The sequence below is a fragment of the Numida meleagris genome, chromosome 1, assembly GCF_002078875.1.
Source record: "Numida meleagris isolate 19003 breed g44 Domestic line chromosome 1, NumMel1.0, whole genome shotgun sequence".
Taxonomy (NCBI): domain Eukaryota; kingdom Metazoa; phylum Chordata; class Aves; order Galliformes; family Numididae; genus Numida; species Numida meleagris.
The window spans coordinates 65,335,758-65,361,681 of record NC_034409.1 but is presented as its reverse complement, the minus strand read 5'-3'; the positions used below and the strand labels follow the sequence as shown (position 1 = coordinate 65,361,681).

Sequence of the window (25,924 nt, the reverse complement as noted above, 5' to 3'; positions counted from 1 at the left end):
GACTGTGCAGAGGAAGGGGGAATGCTTCAAGAACGATGTGGCAGTTTAAGCCACTTACACAGTGAGATCCATTTCTCTGATATCCTTGAACTTGGTGAATCTTCTTTTCTTCTGGCAGATGTACTGGGCCCCTGCTATAACAGAGCAAGGAGCTGCTATCACTGGGCAGAGGGGGGATTATGGGAGGATGCTCTGTAAAGTCATAGGACCGAGGGAGTGGAGGACGAGGTGGGACTACTTCCTCTTCCTAAAGATTGTAGAATAGTCACCTTATTTAGATGTGCACACCTGTTACAATTATTTATAACTTATAAATAAATAAAAATATATTACCATAGCTACACCAGCTATAGATTTTTGTATGAAAGGGACAATGTCACACTAAAAAATAATTTAAAAAAAAGGGAAGAAAAGGAAAAAATAAAGAAAAATGAAAAAAGGTCAAAATATATATTTTTTAATTTATTACCACCATGCACAATGAAATACTTCAACAGCTTCAGTAATCAACTTATAAAAGTTTTCAATTCTATCACCTGCAACTTTTTGTTAGATATCTATGAACTCTCTGAATTACCCTTTTAAGAATTAAACTCTATATCTGTTTAAAGATTTTTATATACATTACATTTTCAACAAGTCCTGTAAGCCACATGTATATTTCCAAACACTTTAAACAACAATGACATTGTCCCTTTAAAGCTGTAAATTCTAGCCAGATTTTCAGAGGAATTGAACATCTGGGAGCTCCCACAGTTTCAGATGCTCTTGTGGGTGCTCTGGCCATCTGAGAACCAGGCTCAATAGGTGAACAGACATACAAAGCAATGTATTTCTTCCCATGAAAAGTGTTTTGGGGAAAAATGGAAATCCAAAAATCAGGGTTTATATTTCTAGGGTAAGAGCCTACGGAGAGGAAAAGGTGAGAAATGGAAAAGAGAAACATACTGGTGAGAATATAAAGACAAAAAACAAATGAAAGTGTTAGAATTACTAGCTATCAGTCTTTTAAAACCTATCACAATGAAGTTATTTTCACAGAAACATACTGAATACATACTTTAGAAATCCTTAAAACAATTCAAATAATGTTCATTTTTATCATATGTATATTTGAAATTCAGTGATGCTAAAATGGTAAATATGCTAAAAGCATACCTCGTTTTTATATTTAATAGCAGAAAATGTCCTTGATCCCATGATGCCTGTTTGGGGGGAGGGGGGCAGAGGGTAGGAGAAAAGAGAAGAATTGTTTTCAATATGTAGTTTTATGAATGCAAACTATAACCTGTTACCATTAAACAAATACGCAAACCATCAACTTAAAATAGCTGATTACTCCAAAGATACAAAAGCAAATGGGATGCTTATTTTATAAAAATGCATGTGATCCAGTCTCACTCCCTAAGAGAGAAAAACGTCCAGTTTACCTGCATCTGAAGAGCTTCTTTGCTGTTTATGTTTACTTAGACCTTCCATGACATCTTGAATTCTCCACAGTTCCTTCTGAATCTGAGCACGCTGTATCCCAGCTGACTCAGTCTGCCAGTAAAGAAACAGCGTGTTTAGGTGATAAATAAGAATATATTGCAGGGGGGGGCAAAAAATAAAACCTCTTTCTCTAGACAGTACTGCATATTCTTTCCCAGTGAATTAAAACAAAATGCAATGATGATACTCTCCCATTAAAAGGTAACAAATTAGTATGTTGTCAGAAAAAAGTGGCCAGATTAAGTCATTTCAGAAACATGCACCAGTTATTTTGATAGCAATTTGCAAGTTGAAATTCCACTTAACAGAATTGCATCTTCTCTGTACAAAGAAAAGCAAAGCCAAGTTTGCATGGAAGACCTACACACAACAAAAGAAAAGGAGTCATCAGGTCCAATCCTAAAATAGTTGCAGATGAATGTGGTGTTTGCATATAAAACGTAGGCCTATTTGTGTTCATTGTTATGCATGCTTTGGGCTGCCTAACACAAATTTCTCAACTCCTGAGTTTCCTTGTAATCTCTCTTTCATAACAGCATAGAAAATCAGTCCCCAGAGCAAACATCCATTAACACCTCACAGCACTGACCACACCCACCTGTCTGTTCCACATACATATGCACACATTTGTGCGTCACAGAAAGATTTCCTCAGAAATTCAGAACTTGTACTAATTGACCAATTCTCCAGAGAAGAGAATAAACAATAAAGTACTAAGATAAGCAGGAAGAGTTCTGATGTTTAACATCTGAATAAATACTTTAAATATTTTATTTTGATACAATAATTTAATTACGCTTTAAAATATTTAGTTTAAAGAAGGGATTTATGTGAACCCTTAATATGACTATCATAACAATTCAAGTCTGAGAAAACTTCCCCATTTGAGACATGATTACTGAAACACAAAGAGATGGCACGCAGGAAAACTGATGTGGTAGCTTCAAAGTGTAGGAAAAGCTAAAAACCTCCTCAGAACTGATGAACTTTAAATTTCTTTTTATATCTAATAAGTTTACACATTGCACATTCTCCCCCTCCTTTTTTCAGTTTTCCATTTGTGTAGAATTTTTAAACAAAAACGCAGAAAATGAAAAAGACTTAAATGTCTCTTTGTGACCTATGCCAGACCTGAATTTCTCCCAGCCGATCAAGTTGCTCCTGCATATGGTTCCTTGTTGCTGTTACATCATATTCTAGTTTATCATATTCTCTCCAAGCTCTTTCTAGTTCCTAAGGATATGACAAAAGAAAAGAACTGCATGTGCATATTCAAGTTAAAACAAATAGAACTCAAAAAGTAGGCAACTTTATTCATTCAACGGCATGAAACACCCGGGATTAATTCAGAGATTGGCAATAAGTATACATACAGTTTTAGAGAATGTCACGATTAAACAGCTTTTGCATTTTCTGATGATACTGAATGATACAGAAACTAACAGCATTTTATCTTTTCACAAACTGCAAGACAGGCCAGGATGAAATCTTCAGACTACATCGTTAAAATTAGCAGGCATGTGGATCTTAAGACGCCCTTCCACAGTTGCAGAAAACCCACAAAATGGATGTAATTTTCTCTCTTTTATCACGTAGAATACATAGGTATGAGTGCAAAGCATGTGCATGTATATGCAATTAATTATGCAAGACAACTGTAAGTCATCCAACCTTATCTGTAAGGTTACAAGCCAATACCCCAGGCTTGCTAATACACCAGTTTTTACATATATTGAATTCCAAACACCAGAAGGAAGGAGGCAAAAAAAGAATCTTCGAGGTCAGTTCTGTCATTCCCCCTTACTAAGCTTGGATCAAGCCCCCTTTTTGTTTTAGTGTAAATTATAAAGTTGATGAGTTTTAAGATTGCCTTTAGTTTCCCATGTTTCCATTTTCTTCACCTGGCCAATCTCTTTTACAATATAAGTTGCAAGGGACCTTAAAAGATCATTGAGCTCCAACTCCCCTGCTGCGGGCTGGACTGACCACATGAGCTCAGGCTGCCCAGGGCCCCACCCACCTGGCCTTGAGCACCTCCAGGGATAGGGCATGCCCAGCTTTTCTGGGCAGCCTGGGCCAGTTCCTCATCACCTTGTGAGTGAAGAATTTCTTCCTAACATCTAACTGAAATTTCCCCTCTTTTAGTTTAAAGCCATTCTACCTCGTCCTATCACAATCAGACCATCTAAAAAATTGGTCCCCTCTACTGCCTACAAGCTCCCCTCAAGTACTGGAAGGCCACAATGAGTTCTCTCTGGAGTCTTCTCTCCAGCTGAACAAGCCCAACTCCCTCAACCTTTCTTCATAGGAGAGATGCTCCAGCCCTCTGATGATCTTTGTGACCCTCCTCTGGACCCACTCCAACAGCTCTGCATCTTTCTTGTGCTGGGGGCCCCAAGTCTGGACCACAGTACTCCAAATGGGACCTTACAAGGGCAGAGTAGAGGGGAACCATCACCTCCTTCTCCCTACTGGCCACCTGACTTTTGATGCAGGCCAGGATGCAGTTGGCCTTGTGGGCTGCAAGCATGCACTGCTGGCTCATGTCCAGCTTTTCATCCACCAGGACCCCCAAGTCATTCTCTGCAGGGCTGCTCTCACTGAATTCTTCTCCCAGTCTGTATACATATCTGGGACTGCCCTGACCCAAGTGCAAGACCCTGCACTTGGTCTTGCTGAACCTCATTAGGTTCTCCTGGACCCACATTTCAAGCCTGTCCAGGATGGCATCCTCTCCTTCTACTGAGTCAACTGCACCGCTCAGCTTGGTGTCATCTCCAAACCTGCTGAGAGTGCACTCGATCCTGTCATCTATGTTATTGATAAAATGAGTACCAGTCCCAAGATGGGGGGACAGTACTCATGACCAGCCTCCACCTGGACATAGAGCCATTGACAACCCACTGGCTGCGACCTTCCAACCAATTTCACATTCACCAAATAGTCCAGTCTTCACATCCATACCTCTCCAATTTAGAGATAAGGATGTGATGTGAGACCATGTCAAAGCCTCACATAAGTAAGGCTTTGTTGCCTCAATATAGAAACCATCATAAAGTAAAAAAGGACATTAAATAGAAACTCTCCCCACTTCATCTAAGGTTTTTGAAACTGCATGACCTAAAATATCTTCCAAATGCGATGGATCACTATTAAGAGAGACCATGACAACATTATCTTTTCTTCTTTTCACTCTGTAGCTATTTTTGCTTAAAATAAATTATATATCTGATGGAATGCCTAATAAAGTCTGTTTTCTGTTATTTTACTTCACTTACGTTTGTTGTGATTAAATAAATATATTATAAAAATGAATATTATCACACCAACTGAATTCAGTATGCACTTAATTCCTGGCAAAAGAAAAATTCAAGAAAGACTACTTGGTGCATATAGTGAAAGTTCTAGCTTTTACAGAAATAAATGCAATACAACTGAGATTTGTTGGAAAACAATGAAAAATAAAAAACAAACCTATTAAGAATATGAAGATAATTGTTTAACAGGTCACTGAGTTTTACTAGCAAGAATGTATTACTTACTGCAGTAGCTCGCGATACTTCTCGACAAGTGCCAAGTAGTCCATTCTGTAAGTCATCTCTCTGTAAGACTACATTTTGTATGGCTGCTGGATTATCTGCATTCATTTCTATCTCCTGACTTGCTGATAGCAAAGCTTGCTCAAGCGTGTACTATTACAATAAAAAGAATTATTTTTAATGTTCTGCATTACTGGGTTGATTTTCATTATATTTCAGTTATCAATGTTCTGATAATAAGCATGTAAAATAATATCCACTTTAGGTAATAAATACAATTGTCCTACTTTCTCCTTGTGTAGTTGCTGAAGCTTCTCTTCCAGTGCTTGTACAACTTTATCTTGTTCACATAAACGGCTAAGCTTAGCCTAATATATAACAGAAAATGCTTGCAATTAGAATTGTTTTTAACATCTTAAATAACCAAAACATAACTTCATCAAATCATTACAAGAGACTATATAAAATTTCATTTCCACAAAACATGAATGCTAAAGTTCTGAAGGCCTCAGTGTAGCATTTTCAAATTAACCTCAAGAAACCATAAAATACTATGAAATAAGCGTTATCGTAACTTGACACAACATTGCTCAAAATACATAACTTCTACAACTTGTATAACTTAAAACAGGTAACCAAAAACTCTTTTGAGCAACATAATCTTCATTATTATGTATAATATTGTACACATTACTAGTTCTTCCTATGCTTTCTTTCAGGTGTTAGTTTTTGATAGTTACTAACACTACCCATGCTCTGCTGCTTTGGCTCCAATTTAGGCTTGGCTAGGAATAAATCTGTTCCCCTCCAGCTCTGGTTTGGAATAGCCGTTCAGTGGACTCTAACCAATCTGAAACAGTTTTCTTTTTGAACAAGAAACTTGACTTTCTAACTTTAATTGTAGCTTTAATGTAACATCCCTTAAATCAGCATGCTACTCTTACTTGCATCATGCAAAAATGACTAGATATGTACACTTGTGCATACACAGTATGACTGTACGTGTGTATTGTTTGCCAGCAAACTGACCTTAAACACTAGGGTTCTTTTCTTTAGTAACTAGCACGTCAACACTCTGAATGGCAAGTATCCATGCCAATTTCAGTTTTGGAGTATCAGTCATATTTCCTCAGAAATTACTTCTCTCATGCTTCTAACTGAATTACATCTACAGCATTTTTCCTTTCTTAAGTAATTCCTTTCTAGAAGCATTTTATGTTTGAACACACATAGTACTTGAAATTTCATCCTAAGATGGAATCTTTCCTGCAAGTTAGAAACTTACTATTATTATTTTTAAAGTTATATACTCTCAAGTTCACAGATCAATCTCTGTTGGCAATCACCTATATGAAATGCATTCCAAACCCAAAAGTTAAGGATAAAGATTATTATGAAAAAGACAAATACCAACAATTCCAGTGAAGAAAAAATACAAATTACTTACATCAATATCCAGCTCTTCAGTTCTATATTTGTATAGTGTACCCCTACATTCTTCTTGTGTTAACTATAAGGAAGAATAATATTGCCATAAAACAACTTAATTTGACTATGAAAACAAAGCCAGTGTTCAGCTAAAGAGTTTTAACACAGCATATCAGCTTTTGCATGAATGTCAAAAAATAACACATTGAACAATATATAGTTAGCCAATATATGTTAACTGAAGGTAACTAAGTGGAATGTCAAACACACCTGGTAAAAAGTTGTATGAACAAAATAGGCTATGTTTCTAATGCAAACTAGATTTTGAGAGATATAACTCAAACTTGGATCCCGTAGAAAGATGAAACTGCCAGAGTACACCTGAACACAGTTATACAAAATTATGCATATATAAATATCTGCATTCTAAATACAGGGACTCATTCTACTTGGAATTAATCATTCTAGGCCCACTAAGATCAAGTATATTCTCAATGAGGATATTCTTTTTAGTGAATCTGAAGTCAGAACAGAATGACCTAAGTATACAAAATATCTGCAAAATATATCATCACATACATATGCCCATTAAGTGTTGCCAAATACCTTTCCACCTACTTTTTCCTATGCAAAACCCCCACCCCAGCAACAGAATTTAGAGCATGAACACAACTGCCCCAAACAGGAATCTTTCTGTTTTTAATTTGGACCTAGGCAAACTAGTCTTCTCATGCCAGTCAGCATGTATGGTATCCTCCAACTACTTTAATAGACTATAACTCACATTAAGTTCTTACCTCTTTCAGTCCCTGAACTGATCTGTAACAAGATTTTAAAACATTCTACACGGAAAAAAGGCAGCTTCCTATTTTAGAATGGGCTACCATACACAGAATTTGCTTACTGTCCTATACAGTAAGTACTTGCGTAACACTATCAACCTTAATATTCTATTTAATTAAAAACACGTGTACATTGAGTCCCAACATATATGCTTTCCTTTCATGTGCATGACATAATTAGGTCATCACAGCTTAATAGTGCAAGAAATACTATAAAAACACAAGTCCATGTTAAAGGACACTTATAAATAAAAGGACTAGGGAAGGGTTAATCAGACAAGCATTCCAAACATACAATAAATCTTCAACACACTTAAGTGTTTCATTTCAAGATGTTATGTCCACATACCTCATGCAAATGCACCTGGTGACAATTTAAAAGTATGGATAGTGTATAAAAACCACACAGTAACTTTCTTTGAAATGGACATTTTATGAAAATGAGTGTTGGAATATGAAAAAAGCCACAGCACTTTTGCACCTCATGAATGCCACAAATATTAGCATTTTAAGATATCTATTCAATCCCATACTGTTGTACAGTTGTATTTTTTAAATGTTGATTTTATCTTAATGAGAGAAAAATGAGGAATGGAAATATTTAAACAAAACTCATAAACATGGTCAATATAAATTTAAGGCCAAATGTCTTTAACTGACAGTGAAAACCTAGGTATACTTTGCAACAGAAAGATTTTACAAGAGAAAGATAATCTGGTTTGAAACTTGTCAGTTCAGCATCCCTGTCCCTGCCTATCTCCTAGAAGGAATACATTCTAAAAATTCAGAAAGTGAAAATATATTTTCAAAGAATAATGTGCATAGGCTAATTCCTCTTATTAATATCCTACCACACCTTCAAAATTGCTGCCAACTTCTTGCTTTTGTCTGCAATTCTAGCTTGTCACAACAGATGATGCTGGACAGCCACTTTCACGTTTCATGCTGCAACAGTTTACATAGACTTAACATAAAAAACTCTAGAAATTATATGAAACACTCAATCCATCTCTGACAAAACAGCAGCATCTCTTTGAGGAGCACATCTATAAATCGATTAAAGACAAAAATCTATAGGTAGAATGCTATTGCACTACTGGAACTGTAAGAGGAATTGCAGGATTGCAGTAGACGAAGAGCAATTACACATTGCAAGCAAGGTTAACAATCTCATAACCCTGGAAAATGCATTATAAGAGCTCCAACGATCAAGTTATCAAAACGTATTTTATGTCACGCTCAACAAAAGCCTCCTTCACCGAACTGTTCCTGCACTTTTCCAGCACAGACATTCCAGGGAAAGACTGCCACCTACTGAACGACCGACATGGCCTGCTGCAGGCTTCTACAGTTTTCCTCCACATTTCTCTGCTCATATCCGAAGACCTTGCCTGTTACCAACTGCACTGAAATACGTTGCATGCTGATGCTAAGTAGCAGCACCTCGAATATCCCCAAACGGAATGTAGCACTTCTGTAGGGCAAACTGCACACAGCTCAGCCAAAGGCATATCTCACATGTGAAAAAGTACAGCAACCTTAACTGGAAATAACTTCTGTTAATACGCCAGTCCCATTGATTAAAATGCCCCCATTCATGTTCTGTGATCTTCACTGTGAATGTGCATACACAGCAGAATTTAACAATTTCATATTGTTAAATTTAACTTCCTAGACAACTAGATGTCACATACTTTGTAAGGCATCATTTCTATCAAAAACCGAGACTGGAGGAGTCACAGAAGGGGATAATCCCACTGTGATGGACACTACGCAAAAAGTCTTTACCGGGAACCTTCTTTTCAAATAAATGTAGATTAGGCAAATCTCCCTCTTGAGACATGAGGGGTGAGACCTATTTAAGCAGCCAATATTTAAAACATTTAAGTGAAGGTATTATTATTGTCAGACTTCCACTAACGGTTTTTGACTCAATAACTATGGCAGGAAGTTTCACAACCTGAACACACACTAACATCTCTGCAAAATTATGGCACTTAGAAGACTGAAATAGGACAACATATAGGGCATTCTGTGGGGAGCATGATGTTAAAGACAGGCTTCCAAGAGGTTGTTTTATTTATTTTTGTTTGTTAGTTTTCCTTCTCCACTACTTCTTCCAATTGGGAAGCAATACAAAGAGGCATTTAACCCACAGCAAGTAAGATTCTCCTCTAGACTGGTATAATGCAGCAGATTTCATATTTGAAATACAAATTGGAAATACAAGATTTTCAGCTAAAGTACAATCAACTCATGCATTCATAACAAAACCTGAGAAATACTTCCACCTACAAATCTCAAACTGTAATATGCAAAGATGGTTTAAATTTATGCGGTTGGTTAAATAATAATGATAAGAAGTGGCACGCCAGAAACAACATCTCCTGATCTTCATAGAAAAAAAAAATCCAGGTCTAGTTTTATTCATGTTTTTCATGTATTGAGAACAAATATCCAAGTAAAGACACACGTCAGCTTGCTGCTCTCACATTTTCATTTTTCTCCCATTAGTAAACTCACACACATGTAAACGAAATTGAGGATAATTCCTTTTTTTTTTTTTATTATTCAGCAGATCCCACTTTAGACAAGAACACTGACACTCCACATCTAGCATTAGAAAGAAGCAAACAATAATAACAGGCTGCAAAAGGCCTGTATTTTTCTTGTCTGTGCATATAGAATCAGTGCTCTGGCTTACACGTGAATATGGTACAGTGTGTAGACCAGACCGATGTAAGTCAAAGTGATTTAAATAATTAATTTTAAAAACAGTGAAAATTGAACAATCACAATAAAAAAATGTCTTTTAAATAAGACATTTGGAATAGTATAATTTTTAGCTATTTTACCCAAGAGCCATTAATCATTACAAACAAAGAAGCAGCAAAATGTTAATTTCTAATTAAATACAATCATTTCTTGCTTTCATTTGCCTATCTCTGAATAAGTTAAGTCATAAAATTGATCTGAATAAACTTAAGCAAAGAAAGATCCTTTCTATACCTGCATGATTGGTTGCAGTCATCAAAGACTAGTTCAACTTGACAACAAAGAAGGTTAAAGTCACACAACGCTTCTCCCAATTGTTTTTATTTATTTTAAACTGCACTGGAAAAGATGATCGGTGAAAATAATTTATGTTATTCTAATTAAAAATTGTATGTTGTTTAAGCTTCCAAATACATTGCCAGAATTTTAAGTGTTAACTGTGCCTTATAAACATTTAGAAGGCTAGTTAGGCTGTGAAATTCTGTATGTTTTTATCCTTTCCAGGAAGTCAGTTAATGCAGTACTTTGTATAGGAAGCTTTGTCTATGAAGGCAGGTCTTGCTCTTCTCCAATTTATGCAACACATGTGTTCTCTGAACACATCCGCCAACACGGCAAATGGTCTGATCTGAACAGACCACATTTCTAATGACAAAAGGTTATTTAATCTTCATGACCCTTTAGGTTCACTGTTTCTCTGACAAGAATGTCAAAAAAGGTGCTTATTCAGCGTCAAGCAAGAAAGAGTGGGCTCATCTGCAAGGTGAAGGCAGTGCTGTTTAGCAATACCTAAGCTGGAAGAACAGCTTCAATAAGAAGCATTCTGACTCTAGTGGTGTTCCTAAGGAGCCAGGTAGACCAGCCCAGGCACAGCTACACCTTCATTGCATCTAGAACAACAGTAGAAGCTGAGTTAGTTCACTCTGACAGATTCAAAGCACCTCTGTTCATTTAATGTACATTGACTTATTTCTCTTACATAGTCTAAAACAGAAAAGTGATTTGCTTTAAAAAAGTTCGCAATGGCTGGGCTTCTTTAAAAAAAATAAAAAACAGCTAAACCACCTTCATTTTGGACTTGAAGTCATCCTACTCTTCTCATTCCTCTCCAAATGATTCCTTCAGGTTCCATGTTAGAGCTCCTTTTTTTACACATAGGACCACAAATTGGACCAACCCAATTTTCTTTGGAAAGCTGGGATGGATCTTTTTGGAATCACAAGTAAATCTACAATATGGACTTGACTTCCAAACACAAAACAACTGTGCAAGTAAGCTTCAGCAGGGTTTTTTAGAAACACGACAAAGCACTAAATACCAGTGAATGACTTCTGCTGTAGAAGCTCTCATTTTCTGTGAACTATGCACCTTTATTTTAGCTCACAAGAGAGCCCCTCAGACACTCACTTCCAACTGGCGGCCAGAACTGCACACTTCATCTGCTGTAAAATACCACCCTCATTTAAGTAAGAACAACATCTTTGTAGCAGTTGCGGATAAAAGCTCCTAAAACATTCTCTGATGTGACAGGAGCTATTGAGCTAAGCCCCAGAATGACTAAGACACTGCAGTGCCAACAGATACGTATTGGCCATGCTCATAAGTTAATGCAGGTCTCAAATCTCAGGCAATATTTCCATTCACATTTTGGATTTGTCTTCCATCTTACCGTTTACAGCCGTCACTAGATACTCTGTAAGTGCGCACTGCTAAGTCTGCTGTGACTTTATTAAACAGACACTGCCTTTTGGATTTACAGTCCCCAGATCAAAGTAATTTTGATCCTTCCTTTCTTCAGTGGCTAAAGGCTTGGAAGGTGCAACCAAAAACCTGTAAATCCACTTCCTAGAATGAAACAAAATTGCCAGAAATGACCAGGTAAACACCACTCACATGCTTTTGTAGTGGTCAAAAGAAAGAAGCACCTCTGAACACTAATAGCATAGGATCATGCTAGGACAGATGTTGGAAGCTCATTGGAAGTCTTATGAATTTACTGGACAGCTGCGTAAGACACCAACTAATTAAATAGTCCAGACAGAGTTATTCGAAGGGGTACATTTAATACTTAACAACAAAAACGCAGCGAAAGCCATGCTAACGATATTGCAGCGTTTTAGAAAGCATGGATGACTCGTGGTTTTCCAAAGCAAATAAGAGAAACACCAATGTTATGAATAAATCTGAGGAACAACCAAAACTGTCACTAAGAAAAATTTTCGCAGATGATAAAGCAATTTCATTCACTGTCCGAGACCTTACTTGCTGGTACAGTTGCGGTCTTAGCGCCGAGTTCTCAATCATAGTGTGAACCATGGTGATTAAAGGTTCATTCTCTTTCATCTATTTCAAATCAGGAGGAGCATACAGCAAACATCAGTTTACAGCATGGCTAGATTTGAAAGACGACACTGTAAAATATAGCCTCTACTTTAATTTTTTTCTAATAATACAGTAGATTACATTTTACCCCATGCTTTTTATATCATCATTCAGTTATATCAAACATCTGAAAAGTTTAATGATAACAAACAAATGTAGCAAAATCACATAAAAACGCTCAAAACCAATGAAATATGAATTGAACAAACCTTTCCCTTTTAAAAAATTCTTAAAATTCTTAAAATAGGTCTGGCTTTGCAAGAGATGGAAATGATAGGTATCAGATTATGCAATAGGAACACTCAAACCTTCATCAGAAAACCTCTGAAATTACCGTTTTATTAACTCAAAGTATGCTAAAAAGATATATGCATTCCCTCAGAACACTGAAGCGAGGTTTAGATTTTCGTTTATGCAGCGCAGAATGCCTTTATATACTGCACTGTTTTATATACTTTGGAACTTTGAATCATTGGTCATTTCATCCGTCCATCCTCATAAACGGATGTGAAACTATTTTGAGTTTTACACTTCTGAGCCAGTCAGACATCTTCTGTAATGAGTTACATTTACTGCCATGTGTGCAAATGTAAAAACCAGATCTGTTGATCATTACAGTAAAAACTGTACACGTTGAGGACTTTAGAAAAGTATATAAAACAAAGTAGTAGGGAATTTTTTATTTTAAAAATAGACCTTCCTAGCAATAAGTGAAACATTACAAAAACTATTAATTTTCATCTCCTAAAGAAACTGAAAAGTCACTTATTTTTTTTCTCCTTAAGGAATGATTTTTTGGTTGTCATAGATACAAGACTTCTTTTTGTTGTTGTTGTTGTTGTTGTTCTGCTAAACATAGCTAAGTCTGTTCAGCTGGTAGGTTAATCACCCAATAGAGTACCTTATCACAGTAAGCAAGCTGATGATGCTCTGTTTATGTAAGGCAGGGAAAAAAAATCAAGCAAGCAACTCCTCCTATTTGCTCCATATTCTACAGCACTACATAAGCAGAAAATTAGAACTGATACAAGAAGTTGTTCTTCCTTTACTTTACAATTTTGTCCAGAAAGTGGGTGCACTGGGTGATACCAAAGGTTATATCAAAAGTAAGATCAACAATAAGATCCGAAGCCAAGCTGTCAGACTGCCGACAACTGAAACATCCGTAAAAGAAAAAATGCTCTTTGGCTGAAATGTTTCATTAAAAGTATACTGGTTTGCACACATTTTTATTAAGAGGATTTCAACAGCTTCAGCTTGTTTAGCTGATTTTTTTTAAGCAGTGTTTTTCTTTCTGACTGATAATAGATAATGTCAGAATTAATTTCTGTGGAATTGTTAAGATTGTTTTCATCCAGATTAGAAAAGAAGTGTATGTGCTCAAAAATTGCTCTGAAACAATGTTTTGCCCTCCAGCGAGCTCCAGCTTCAATTTATAGGATCTCCTCTCGCATTTTTAGTACCAGCCCTGCTTAACCATGCTCATGGAATGCTGAAGATGCCAGCTATTTCCAGAGAAGTTCCAGTTCCTTAAGTCCTTACAGAACAGATATCGCAAACCAGTTAATTCTAAGATACTGCCAACCAAAGTGTCTTCATAGCAGACAAAATATCAAATATTTTTCCCCTTTAGGAAATCAGTGTTTCCAGAAAGTACTGACAGATTGTTTAATATTCATGAGAGACCATGTATCAACCCCTCTGTTAACTAGAGTGAGCACAGGCAGGGAAACCTGTACTGAAGAACTGGCAGAGTAAAACACAGAGCCGCTGGACACAATGGTGAGGCCCATGCTCTAAGGTAAAGAGAATGCCTGTTTTGTGCTCTTAAAGTGTTATCATGAGGCCACTCTCAAATGGAAACTGGACACTATTCACACTGAAGAAACTTCTAATAGGTCAAGGAAAAATGTTTGCACGTTCATAACAGAAATACGCCCTATTCTTCTCTCAAAAAAAATCTGCTTCTCAAATTTCTCTATGACAAAGAGCATGTTTTAAATCCTGTCATACATTTGTCTTCTCTCCAGTTAAATATATCACAAAAATCTCTAAAAACTAGAATTAAGATTTTCTCTATACATAAGCAAACTGAAGTATGAGCTACCTGATGCCACACAGTAACACATCCAGCAGTCTCAGTTTCCTCACTCAATGTTTCTACCCAGCCACTTCATCTTCCCTTTTCTCTTTACTAATGTAGTATATGCAAAAATTTTCTCCATTTGAAAATGATGTAAAAATAACTCTTTGACATATGACACATATGAACAGTTATATTACTTGCAAGATAGCATTTGAGCAGGTATTTATGTTTTAAACTGTAAAGCCAAACTACTGACATTTTTTTCTTCCTCTTCCTAAATTCTCTCCCGTGCTATGGTAACACCCAGCACAGATGACGTTGCAGTCTATGCTATTCTGGTGGCAGCCATCGGCTGGAATAGCAGCTCCTCACCATGACAGATGACCTCGCCAATGAGATAAGACCACGTGCTATGGGTGGCATAAGTCTGTGCTCAGATCAGCACTTCTATCTGTTTCCTCTCAAGCTTCCTAAAATAAAAGCAGTGGCAACAGGACCAGACCAAGCCTTTCTCCTGCCTTTCCTCTGCTCCTCCATCCAAAACAAAGAAGGAAAAAGCATTTTTCCTTCCTGCCTTCTTTTCCAACAATACTCCAACACAGTCTTGCTTTCACCCCACACTGCTCCAGTCCTTGAGACTCTCTCATTGCTCACAGAAGATAAAGGGGAAAAAGAAGCAGCAGAAAGAACAAGAGTGGTGGCTGTGTGAGCTCGCTATCTTTTCCAAAAAACTTGAAAAATACAATTGAGAGTTGTGTCGTAAAAGTTGCTAATACAGGACACAGAATTTTAGGCTGAACAAAAAATGAGATTTAATAGAGGATATGTGGCAGCCCTATCCAGACAGCCATTGCACTATGCCATCCTCCTCTAATTTACTGCCTTTTTCCAGAATCCCCTTCATCATCTCAGAAAGAAGGTGATGAAGAGGAGAAAACAGGAGCAAAACATCAAGACAGCATGGATGCTGGCTACTGGACCTTCACTCCTTTATTTGACAACTTCTTGTTCAAGTTCTGTTTATCTTTATGCACCCTTTAATAACTAAAAGAAACTAAAAAAGTAAAGTACCAGCAAAATGAAATAATATATGAACAGTTTAACACCTAAGCCATCCACATAAAGAGACATTTCAACAAAAAGAATAAAAAGAATGTATAGAGAGCTTACGCTGTGACAAACCAGCCAGGGATACGCTGAGATTACAACAACACACATGCAGAATTTCACAGAGATTACTTCAGCTTGTTAGAAAGGGGTTTTTGAGCCAAAGAAAAGTTTTACTAGTAATACAAAATTAAAATATGTGTTCAAAGACCAGTTTGCTGGAATATTCTGTACTAACAGAGAGATTCAAGTGGGACCTCCTGCCACGGCTGTATTAACAAAGAAGAAAAAGCAGCATGCCCAGCTTTTATCTTAAAAAATACGTTCCTACTTTCTGTTACTGTTATTGTAATAACTGGGACAAATTCATTCAATAAATACATTAAGGAAACTGCTGGCTTGGATTCAGTAATGCACAAAAAGCGATCTCTTAACATTTTGTAATGGAGAAGGCAGAGATTATATTTGTCCTCTTAACACGTCCCACGTTAACGAACAAATCAGCATTGCCTGGGGTTGTTAGCTACATCCAAGTAACTACTTCTTAGAAGGCAAATCAAACTCTCTCCTGCCTCTCCAGGAAGCCGAAGGCAGCAGAGTGGCTTGAAACCTCACTTGCAGAAAAGGCTACAACAATTCTTTTGGCTGTTAGACATCAAAGAAACAATATGGATGGGTATTTGTGCATCAGTCTCTTCAGTCTTTGTCCCCAGCCCTGAACTCCAACAACAACAACAAAAAATTCTGAAAGCATAATAGAAAAACATCAAAAAATGCAACATAAGTATTTCCAACCATCTCAAAGGGAAACTGCTATACTAAGAAGAAGCAAGACTTACAAAATGTTATGGGACATTCTTGAGTTCTGATAAGAATGCCACCTAAGCAGTGGACAACAACTTACTGCAACAATATAAAAAATAGTGTCTCTACACATGAACTTTTGCCTTTCTGAAAACTACTCTGTGTGACCCAGGCAGGAACTTGCTAATTAATGCTGCGTACAGCATGGCAAGTATTGCATTCTTTGTGACTACAGTGTGAGAGCTGAAGATAATAGGACTGGAATTCCACCAAAGTCTCTAGGAAGAGAGGGTTTTGATTCTATTTTCAGAGATTAAATATGAATCAAGAGTGGAAATGTTTTGTTTAAGTACACTGAGTATTTAAAATTCAAAGCGGGTGACTACGCGAGTTGGTTACAGATGCAGATAATGAGGAGAAAAGGCCTCAGACTAAGAGAAACATGGGTCTTTTCTTCCCAACATAAAGGAGAAATGATAATGGACAAAATAATAAAAAGACATAAATGAGACACTAGCCCTAAAGCAAAAACACTCTCAGGGGGATTTATTTAATGCAAGTGGATGGCAGTATAATACTAATACAAGGAAAAGAAGAAAAACTGATGAGAAACTAGGACAAATATTCCAATCTGCTCTTCCATGATTTTATGATTAGTATATTTTTGACTCGATAATGATTTCTTACTCTAAGAAGTACTGTACTTTCTTGCATGCTTGGTAAAGGCAGTTATGACATGTTTATGAGATTTCGGCATTTCCCTGAATTAATAACATTTTATCACATTACATTCATAAATTTCATCTAAGGCAAGTAAAAAGAAAATCATTTGTACTGCTTTGCATATTATACAAAGGCCATTCTCTCCTCTTTATACTGTGTATTACATTGACAAGCTTGGCAGATCAGGTAGCAGTATGGCACAGTTTCAATTTCACAGGGAGTAGCAATGAATTATATTTTTGAAGACAGAATTATTTTCTTATTCCAAAACATCATGAGCTGGAAATATTTGAGTTGGATGAAAGATGTTGGCCTAATTTAGCAATTAGGAAGAACGGTTTTTCGCTACTTTTAGACCTCTTGAAGCTCCTTAAACGAGGTTAAAATGTTTAGAAATGCAGATCTATCTAAGGGATTGGCCACTATTTATACCTTGATTCCAAGAGATCAGAGGAAGATGAAGCCACTGGCTTGAAAGTCATGATGAAAAATTTAATTAGGAAAAGGAATATTAGAAAAAGCTCTAGAGATTTCCATGTTTTTAACTAACAGGCACCTTGCTGCTTATATTTCTTTTACGATCTTGTGATTTTCTATGTTCTATTCAAAATTTACCATCTAAAAACTTCTCAAATACAACTTGCAAACAAGTCCCATTTGACCATGCAACGAAGCCATAAAAAAAAGGAACGTGTTATCACAATTATTCCCTTGTCAATAAAGTACATTGTTGAAGACAGAATTATATTCTTACTCCAAAAATTACAAATCTTATTCTCATATAAATCTTTAAGAAACAACTGAGTAAAAGGAAAAAAAAATATTTGCCATTTAAAACCTTACGTGCTTGATCTCCCTTTCATTTTATGTCCTGCAGAAACATCTAATTATTGCTAATTTGAAAAGCAAAGTAATCAGAAGGACTAATTTTATAAACTGCATGTGTATCATGTGAGTTTGGAAATATAGTATCACTTTGGTTAATGATGGTAAAATGCTACAGTTAGCATTAATAAAGGAAGGATATGAAGAACAGAAAAAATAATTGGAAAATGGCTATTGTATTCTGTAGAGTTTCTGATTACTTTTTTCATTATGTGTCAAGTCTGTAATAATCTAAGCTAATTTGTGCAACCTAAAATGCTCATGTATTAAATATCCAACTTAATGAAAACCACTGAAAATCCTTCTTCCCAACTACTTCCAGCTTGATAGGAGCACACAAAAGACATTAAGAAATGTAAGCACACAAGAAAACTGCAAATCCCACCTGATGATCCAAATATATGGCATTCCTTTGAAGGTGATGCGAAAGAATCTCACTCTAGCAGGCAGCAGTTAGGGGGAAAAAGGAAAGGGACAGAAGGTGCAGAATGCATGAAAAGAGTCTTTAAAGATGTAAAATAGACAGTGAACTGTTAAACACAGAAATATAACGTTACTTTATCTGCCTTTTTGTGACATGTTAATGAGTTTTGATCTCTAAACAGAAGTGATTAAATTTTGTCACAAATTGGCCTATGAACTACATCAGATTTTGGTTCTACACATTACATACAGTATGCTCACATGAAACGTCTACCATATTTGATTAAACAAGCAACTGTAAACCCTTTGATAAAACTTTTTAAAATGTCCTAATATTTCTGGCAGATTGCAGTAAGATCATATTTGATATGAGGCAATATAAACAAATAGATTAATCTCATGATCTTTTACTGCTATTTTTGCTTATAACAACAATTGGTTAAAAGCCTGCGACTTTAAAGTAAACAACAATATATTTAAAAATATTCCTACATCATTTAAATTCAGCTAATATCAAAAAAAGCTATCCGCTAAGACCTCAAAGGGTTAATAACAGAACATTGTATATACAACCACACTCTATTCTACACCCAGAGAATCTTGCACTATGGGTAAAACACAACCTGATTAATGAATAACTAAAAGTTAGTGAGAATGGTACATGACACACATTGCTTTATAGCTGACCTTTGGGCTGCTGGCCTCAAGTTTTAGCTGCATGAGCTGTGCTAGAGTGTGTTCCCGGATACTACTCAGTTCAGCTTGCTGCCGTCTCAGCTTTATTAGCAGCAGCGTGAGCTCCTCTGGCTGAAGGAGTGCAGTGTGAGAAGCCAAAGAGTAGAAAAAAGGTTAATTGGTATCCTAAACAACACTTAATTAAAAGAAGGCTTCTTAGTATCTTTCTCACAATAACTTTTTATAGAGATACAACAAAAGATATACCATTTTTCCCAAATTGACCATTTTCAAACATGTAACGATGGGTTAAGTTTTAACTACATGAGTAGCAACTGATACTGCATATGCCATAACAATCGAAACTTTCTGAATATTGTACAAAAAAAGTGGTGATTTTGCAGAAGAAACTCTGTGCAGCCCTCAAACTTTTTGACATACGTAACAAATTGATGATATTGACTTAAGTGAAGGGGGATATAATTCCAACCCTTAGGATATCATTATCTGTACAGACAACCATTTGAGCTTGGTGGAAGAATAAAAAGCGCCCTTGAGAAAATTTAATTCTGCCAATTTCTGCGTCAAGATTAAAAGTAAAAACAGACAAAATAATCCCCATGAGATAGGAGCAAGCATCTTTGACAAAATAAAACTGCATAAGCAGGACAAAAATAGTTTTCCTTCCTTCCTTCCACAGGTCTGAGGCACTGACTTTTATGACTAAGTTGTACAGTAGGGCCTTAGGAAGGGATAAAGGACAGTATTTAAAACCCAAGGTTACATGAACAACTCAAATGGGTACTTTTCAGGTAATTCTACACAGAATAGTTTAGGTCAATTTGGAAAAAGCTACCTGAGCCATTCCTGAGAACAACTTCTATTAGCAACACTTCAAAGAAAGTAAAATGCTCTTGACATCACAAGTAGTTTTGTTATGCTCCTGTTTGCTTCTGTTTCTTACACTTCTCCAGAACTAAGTCTTACAAGAGGTTAAATACCCATCCAACCCCATTTTGATTTACTTACATGTTCCGGGAGCTTAAAAAAAAATCCAAAACACAACCCTAGAAACCTGCTTGCTCTCTTCCCCAGTCTCAGTTTTTCCCCAGAGCAAGGAAGTATAGAAATAGGCTCCAAAGATCAAAGTGTCAAGTTACTGAAAACCAAGTACCAGTTTCTTAGAATGCAGAAGAAAAATATCTGAGGATAAGTATGGCACTGTCGTGAGCCTGCAGCGCAATACCCACAAGGGGGAGCAAGGTATTTCCACATTGCTTCAGCTGTCAAAACCATTTGCTTTGAAGGAAAACCAGTACCAAAGTCAAAGTGTCCAATGGTCACTCTTCTATTACTTTTTCAATGTTTGGATTTAAGATATTTGATTTCAGGAGCTAAGCATAAGAATCTAGACTGCTATACAAGATGCTTTCAAGTTTTCTCCAAAAATAAGCGACAATGTTTTCAGTGTTTCAAAAACTGTCATCTTTGCAAAGCACAAGAAAGTTTATTTCTAGAAACAACAGAACTGGAAGTAGCATCTTTGAACAAAAGGAATAACAAATCAATTTACTGTCAAGATCAAAACTTTTCTTGGTACGGCTTGCAAAAGCTCAATTTTAGTGCATTAAGAATAAACTTACTGACAGTACTTAAATACAATGTTTGCAAGCATTTCCTTTTGCTACAGAGGAGTCCTAGACTTTCATAGTATTGCAAACAATTTTGTCATTGCTGTCAGTGCTGTGCTTTTGATCTAACTCTGGGCACTCTTGAAACAAACAAAACACAGGCTTTTGTTTAAAGAGCTACCCGCAGGTTTCCTCCTTCTGGCCTCTGCAGTGCTTGTGCTGTGGGCAGCACTTCTGGTTTGTACAGGCAGAAGCTGGGACCTCCTTGCCCCCTACCCCGCTCATCAACCCAGCTCCAGCAGCCCAGCCCACGAGAGCTAATGGGGCCAGGAACCGAAAGAAATGTCTGTGGGAAATAAGGCATGGAGATAAGGCACCAGCTGCCAAAAGCAATCCTCCCCTAAATTGCTGAAGATGCCAGGCATTCATGCTGGGAAGTGCAAGAAACAGCAGTCTAGGCAGTGGAAGGATTAACTGGGGAGCTGCTGCCCTCAGTTTGATTCACAGTCTGTAGTCTTAATTCATAAACACTTCAGAAAGATTACAGACAAGAGATAAAAACTGTTAAAGCAATCTAATGAATTTAGGACAATCGTAGCCACGGGTTATGTTTCAGTGAGGGAGCTGGACAACATTCACCAGCATTATTTTGATGAAATACCTACAGTGAGAGTTTCAACTCCATTACAGAAAAATAGGGGATGTCAGAAAGGACATCATTATTCCAAAAGTGGTTTTAGTATCCTTAGGTTGTCCAAAAAAGGTAAGTTTTATTTCTAGGATTTTCTCAGTAAGTATTGGAGGAAGAAGTATTCTGTGAAACAGAAATCTATGGGAAGAGGTGGAATGCAGCACAGACAATTTAAAAAAATCCTTCTTTCTGAAAGAAAATCTGGACTCATTGGGTACAGAATATTCTCAGAATTCAACATAACCACCTCTTTAGTAGCTTTAAAAAAAATCCTGCTAATTAAAATAAAGGTTATATTTAATGCAAGCTTTGAATAGACAAAGATTTCAGAGTTGCCTCTTTACACTTAAAGAATTATTCTTATAAATAAATAAATAAGATGTACCAAATAAAAAAATACAACTCACTGTTTTGCCTTGGAGGCTCTGAGGAGTAACAGGCTGTAAACTTAGCACTGCTGGCATTGACCTTCTGTCAGGCATATAGACATGCTGTACAAAAACAAAATTGCAGCGTGATCCATAGTTACCTAAAATCTCAACAGCTATTCTGTGCTAAAAAAAGGCAAGCCAACTTCATTCCTATGACAGGTCTGCTGTATTTTTGGGGAGCTTTGGCCAGCCATGTTCTCTCCTGACTTACCATCTCTGACACTTGAGTAGGCTACCTCTAAATTTCAGAAATATCCCAGATTTCATTGTTCATATCATTAATAGTTCTTTCTTACAGTTGTTGCTGTACTGATATTATGTTAAGAACAATTTTAGTTTTCACCTATCATTGAAAGCTGTTTAAAATCCCTAAGATCTTTATATAGATAAGGTGGTTTAAATCTTAGGTTTTACTCTACTGATTTTATCCAGCCAGTCTCCTATCCATCTATCTGTTAAAAAACTTGTTTGTGTTTTCAAGTTAATAGGAATGCCTAGCTGTGTAACTAAAGAAGTACAAACTGAATGGCATGAAAAATTGAAGGGAAACAGGAGACTTGTATAAAAGATACTGAACATGAAACCAATTAACAGCACAAAGTATTACAGATGGAAAAATACCTGAAAGCAAAACATGGCTGAAATGACATATAAGCACATGCTCTGCAGCACTGATCTTAGTGGCACTTCTCAGATTTGGGAGAAGAATTGATTATTAAATTTCCACTGCAATTGAAGCTGCTTGCCAAAACAAAAATACTCCTTTGTTGATAGGGACCTCAATCATAAGGACACCTGAGCTAATGATTTAGCAAAAAGCTTCTGGAGTATTTTACACAGTCAACTCTAGGAAACTAAATTCTAATTTTAAATATTTCTTTGGCTTTCAGGTTTACAGTTTTTAAGTCTCTCTTTCACTGATGTTGATGAGCAAGTTTCTGCTAGTCAGGTGCAAAGGTTTTTTTGCAGACTCCAATTTTCTTTGGTGACTGCCCCAGTAACTCCTAGGTGTCAAAAGAAGTGTCTACACTCGGTTTTCTGTTGAAACCCAAGGCAGCCAAACTTGTGGTTGAAGAACAGACAGTAACACATGGAAAGAAATGCAGGACTTTTAGTCCTCTTGGAGTTCTAGCTAGAAAAGCTAGAAGGGAGAATGCTGTCTACACATACAGCAAACTATTCTATTTTAGAGAAATGTAATATCATGGACGGTAATATTAGGACCACATGTTTTTGTGCAACATATTGCAATAATATCTTTTACAACCTTTAGATTTTAAATATTTTTTTTAATCAAGACTTTCTTCATGAAGGCAGCAGTGCAATTTAATCCATTAAATCCATTAATCCATTACCATCCAATAATAGTATACTTTCTAAAAAAAAATCCCCATAAATAAGTTTTTTAACTGTAAGAGCATGTGTTTTACCTTAGTATGATGCGCCCTATGTCTCCGATCAATAGTTACATCTCCTCTTTGCACCGGTGAAGACACTTCTGATCTGTAGGTCCTCTGTGGAGAATACCCTTGGAAACCCGCTATTGAACCATGAGAAGGCGAGGTGGGAATTGAATGCATCGTCTGATCAGAAATATTGATCATAGTTTTTGGGCTGCTTAGAGTACTGTGTCTCGTAAGAGTTGTTTGCTTATTGTAAAACTGACGTTGCTGCCACTCGTAGAGCTGCCACATCGTGTCATCACGCATTGACCTTCGTTTTTCTTCAGCTGTCACGGGTCCTATGGCTCTGTCATAAGCTGAGGGCGTCACGCTGCAGAGGCTCTCTGGCCTCGCTTTGCTGTTTCGGGGCAGCGTTCTGTAGCCTTCTGGGTACCGCGGTAAAGCTTGAGGTCGATGGCTTGGCATGTTTCTCGGTAACGTCTGATATGAGATTATACTGAAACACAAGTATTCTTTATATTAATTTATGTTTGCATTCTTTTTATTTATATTAGAATTATGGCATTGAAAAGGTATTCAATATTGATTAGGTTTATCGTGCCAGCTCTTCTCATTTTTGAGCGCTGTCATTTTAAAAACGCATGCAAAATATCAAGATGATATTTCAGATGATATCAAGAAGATTTTTCAGCCCCGTAGCAGCTGGAACTGGATCTTATCTCAGATTAACTGCTTGACAATTTAATCCAAACTTCATCTTTTTACCAGTTTAACGGTCTAGTAATGTCAATTATAGATCAAATCTGGTCTACATGCTAGATAGGTCCAAGTTTTTTAAGCTCAGAACTTCTATACTGCTCCAAATACAGGTTCTTAAATGCTCTCTTTTTCAAAAGTGAAAAGGTCTCCTGTTGCTTGTCTAAGAAAGAAGTAAGCTGCTATAAAAAAACAAACATGAGTTTGTAACAGCAGATTAATGAAAAATAGCAATTATTGACAGAGGACAAAATTGAGGTCATAAGCATCAGTTCATTCAGCCCTTATCTAAAATTCTGATGAGCACCACTGAAAGCTATTTGCTGCTGATCGCATCTGTGAGAGATGCTGGCCCAGAGACAAAATCTATCTCAAGATGAACACGATGCAGCCATCAGAGGGCAGCAGCTTCCAGCTACGCCTCAGCAAGCCCAACTCAAATAGAAACCCTGGGACGTGACAGCGCCAGAGTCTGAAGTCAGCTCTGAGCAGCTTCGGTGCCGCCAACACATTAAAGAAATGATGTACAGCTAATGGCTAGGTGAAGCACTACGGGTATCAGATCCCTATGAAATAATTATTAAGGAAATTGATTGTAAAAAAAACACTTTTCATTGAATATAGCTGAGTATTCATAACCACCTGTACCATTTTGGAGATGAAAACTGCGGTAAATAGCTCTACATACGAAGTCTGTGGCAGATTGTGAATCTTTCCAAGAGTTAAGAAAGTATTATCCCCATTTTATAGATTGGACAGCTTTTTATTCTCTCAGAAAATGATTCTTAATCCTTTTCTCTCACTGCAAAATCTGCCTATGTGCCTCAGCATTTCTTTATGTAATACATAATTGATTGTAAGGGCTTTTCTCCATCTCCATATTAGAAAAATGACAACTGAGACATTTTTGGGTTCCACTTCTAACTTTCAAAATACTGTTTTAGTTATTCACAAATGAGAATGGTGAAGTTTGATATTGTCATGAAGATAGCCAGTAACTAGATACACTTCTTTCAGTAAGGCTCCTCTTCTACTTTATTAATTGAATGGACGCTGTAATCTTGCTGGCTCCTTTAAATATCTCAATGTGAAGAAGAGCTGCATGAAGATCTTAATATGAAAAGACAGCAATCTGAAGGCTGCATACAACTAGCTATATTCTATAACATTTAGGAAGATAATCTATCCATCCATCATTTTTAGGCAAACCATAACTAAAATTGATTCACCAATGTCCTGTTGATACTTAGAATAAATACCCTTCCAGTCAAACCCAAAAAACAACTCCAGGCAGTGTTGCAGCTCGCAACTGCTTTGCATGCAAAAGGAATTGCTTTGCATGCCACGGGCAGTTAAGCAGTCATGCAGCCTGGAAGGCTGCAAACTAATGTTGTCATAAATAGCTCCCTATTAGTGTTCCCATTTGAAGAAAAGTTTTCCACATGAGTTCACAGACTCATTAAGAACACCTTCAGAGGTGCTGGGCAGCAATACTTGTTCTGGTGTGTGAGCTGGGCCATTTGAGAACGAGGCTGCTGCTGCAGTTTTGGGGGCTCAGTACTCACGCTGATCAATACCTCCATTTCAAAACCTCAAAACACTCCTTCATCCTAAGGAATGCAAATACCAACTGGCCTAGAATAGTCAACCTTTATGTGGGAGCCAAGCAAAGGGTGACAAAGCAACAATGAACAGCCAGTGCTGAGCAGCAGACACTTACTGCTTAGGGCACCGTGTGGAGGCAAAGGTCCCACCCTGGGCTAGCAGTAACTCAGCAATGCACTTGGTACCATCCAACCCCATCTCTATGTTTTAAACAGTTGAGAAAGGTCTTACCACAGCCTAACCAGAC

General features: G+C 36.9%; 1 protein-coding gene across 13 annotated transcripts in view; it reads right to left on the bottom strand.

Moving 5' to 3' along the window:
• The window catches only part of PLEKHA5 (pleckstrin homology domain containing A5), a 164,769-nt gene that overhangs the window by 18,244 nt on the left and 120,601 nt on the right, over window positions 1-25,924 (bottom strand). For 5 of the 13 annotated variants that reach the window (XM_021391045.1, XM_021391019.1, XM_021391011.1 and 2 more), the window contains 12 exons: window positions 23,344-23,812; window positions 21,890-21,973; window positions 19,173-19,292; window positions 18,448-18,501; window positions 12,338-12,418; window positions 6,478-6,540; window positions 5,318-5,398; window positions 5,034-5,183; window positions 2,623-2,724; window positions 1,431-1,542; window positions 1,159-1,205; window positions 59-247 (listed from right to left, as the gene is read on the bottom strand). In XM_021391045.1, coding sequence (XP_021246720.1) covers window positions 59-247; window positions 1,159-1,205; window positions 1,431-1,542; window positions 2,623-2,724; window positions 5,034-5,183; window positions 5,318-5,398; window positions 6,478-6,540; window positions 12,338-12,418; window positions 18,448-18,501; window positions 19,173-19,292; window positions 21,890-21,973; window positions 23,344-23,812 — 1,552 coding nt within the window. The remainder of the gene's footprint in view (window positions 1-58; window positions 248-1,158; window positions 1,206-1,430; window positions 1,543-2,622; window positions 2,725-5,033; window positions 5,184-5,317; window positions 5,399-6,477; window positions 6,541-12,337; window positions 12,419-18,447; window positions 18,502-19,172; window positions 19,293-21,889; window positions 21,974-23,343; window positions 23,813-25,924) is intronic. The other 8 variants (XM_021391108.1, XM_021391072.1, XM_021391117.1 and 5 more) reach the window with 6 other exon arrangements.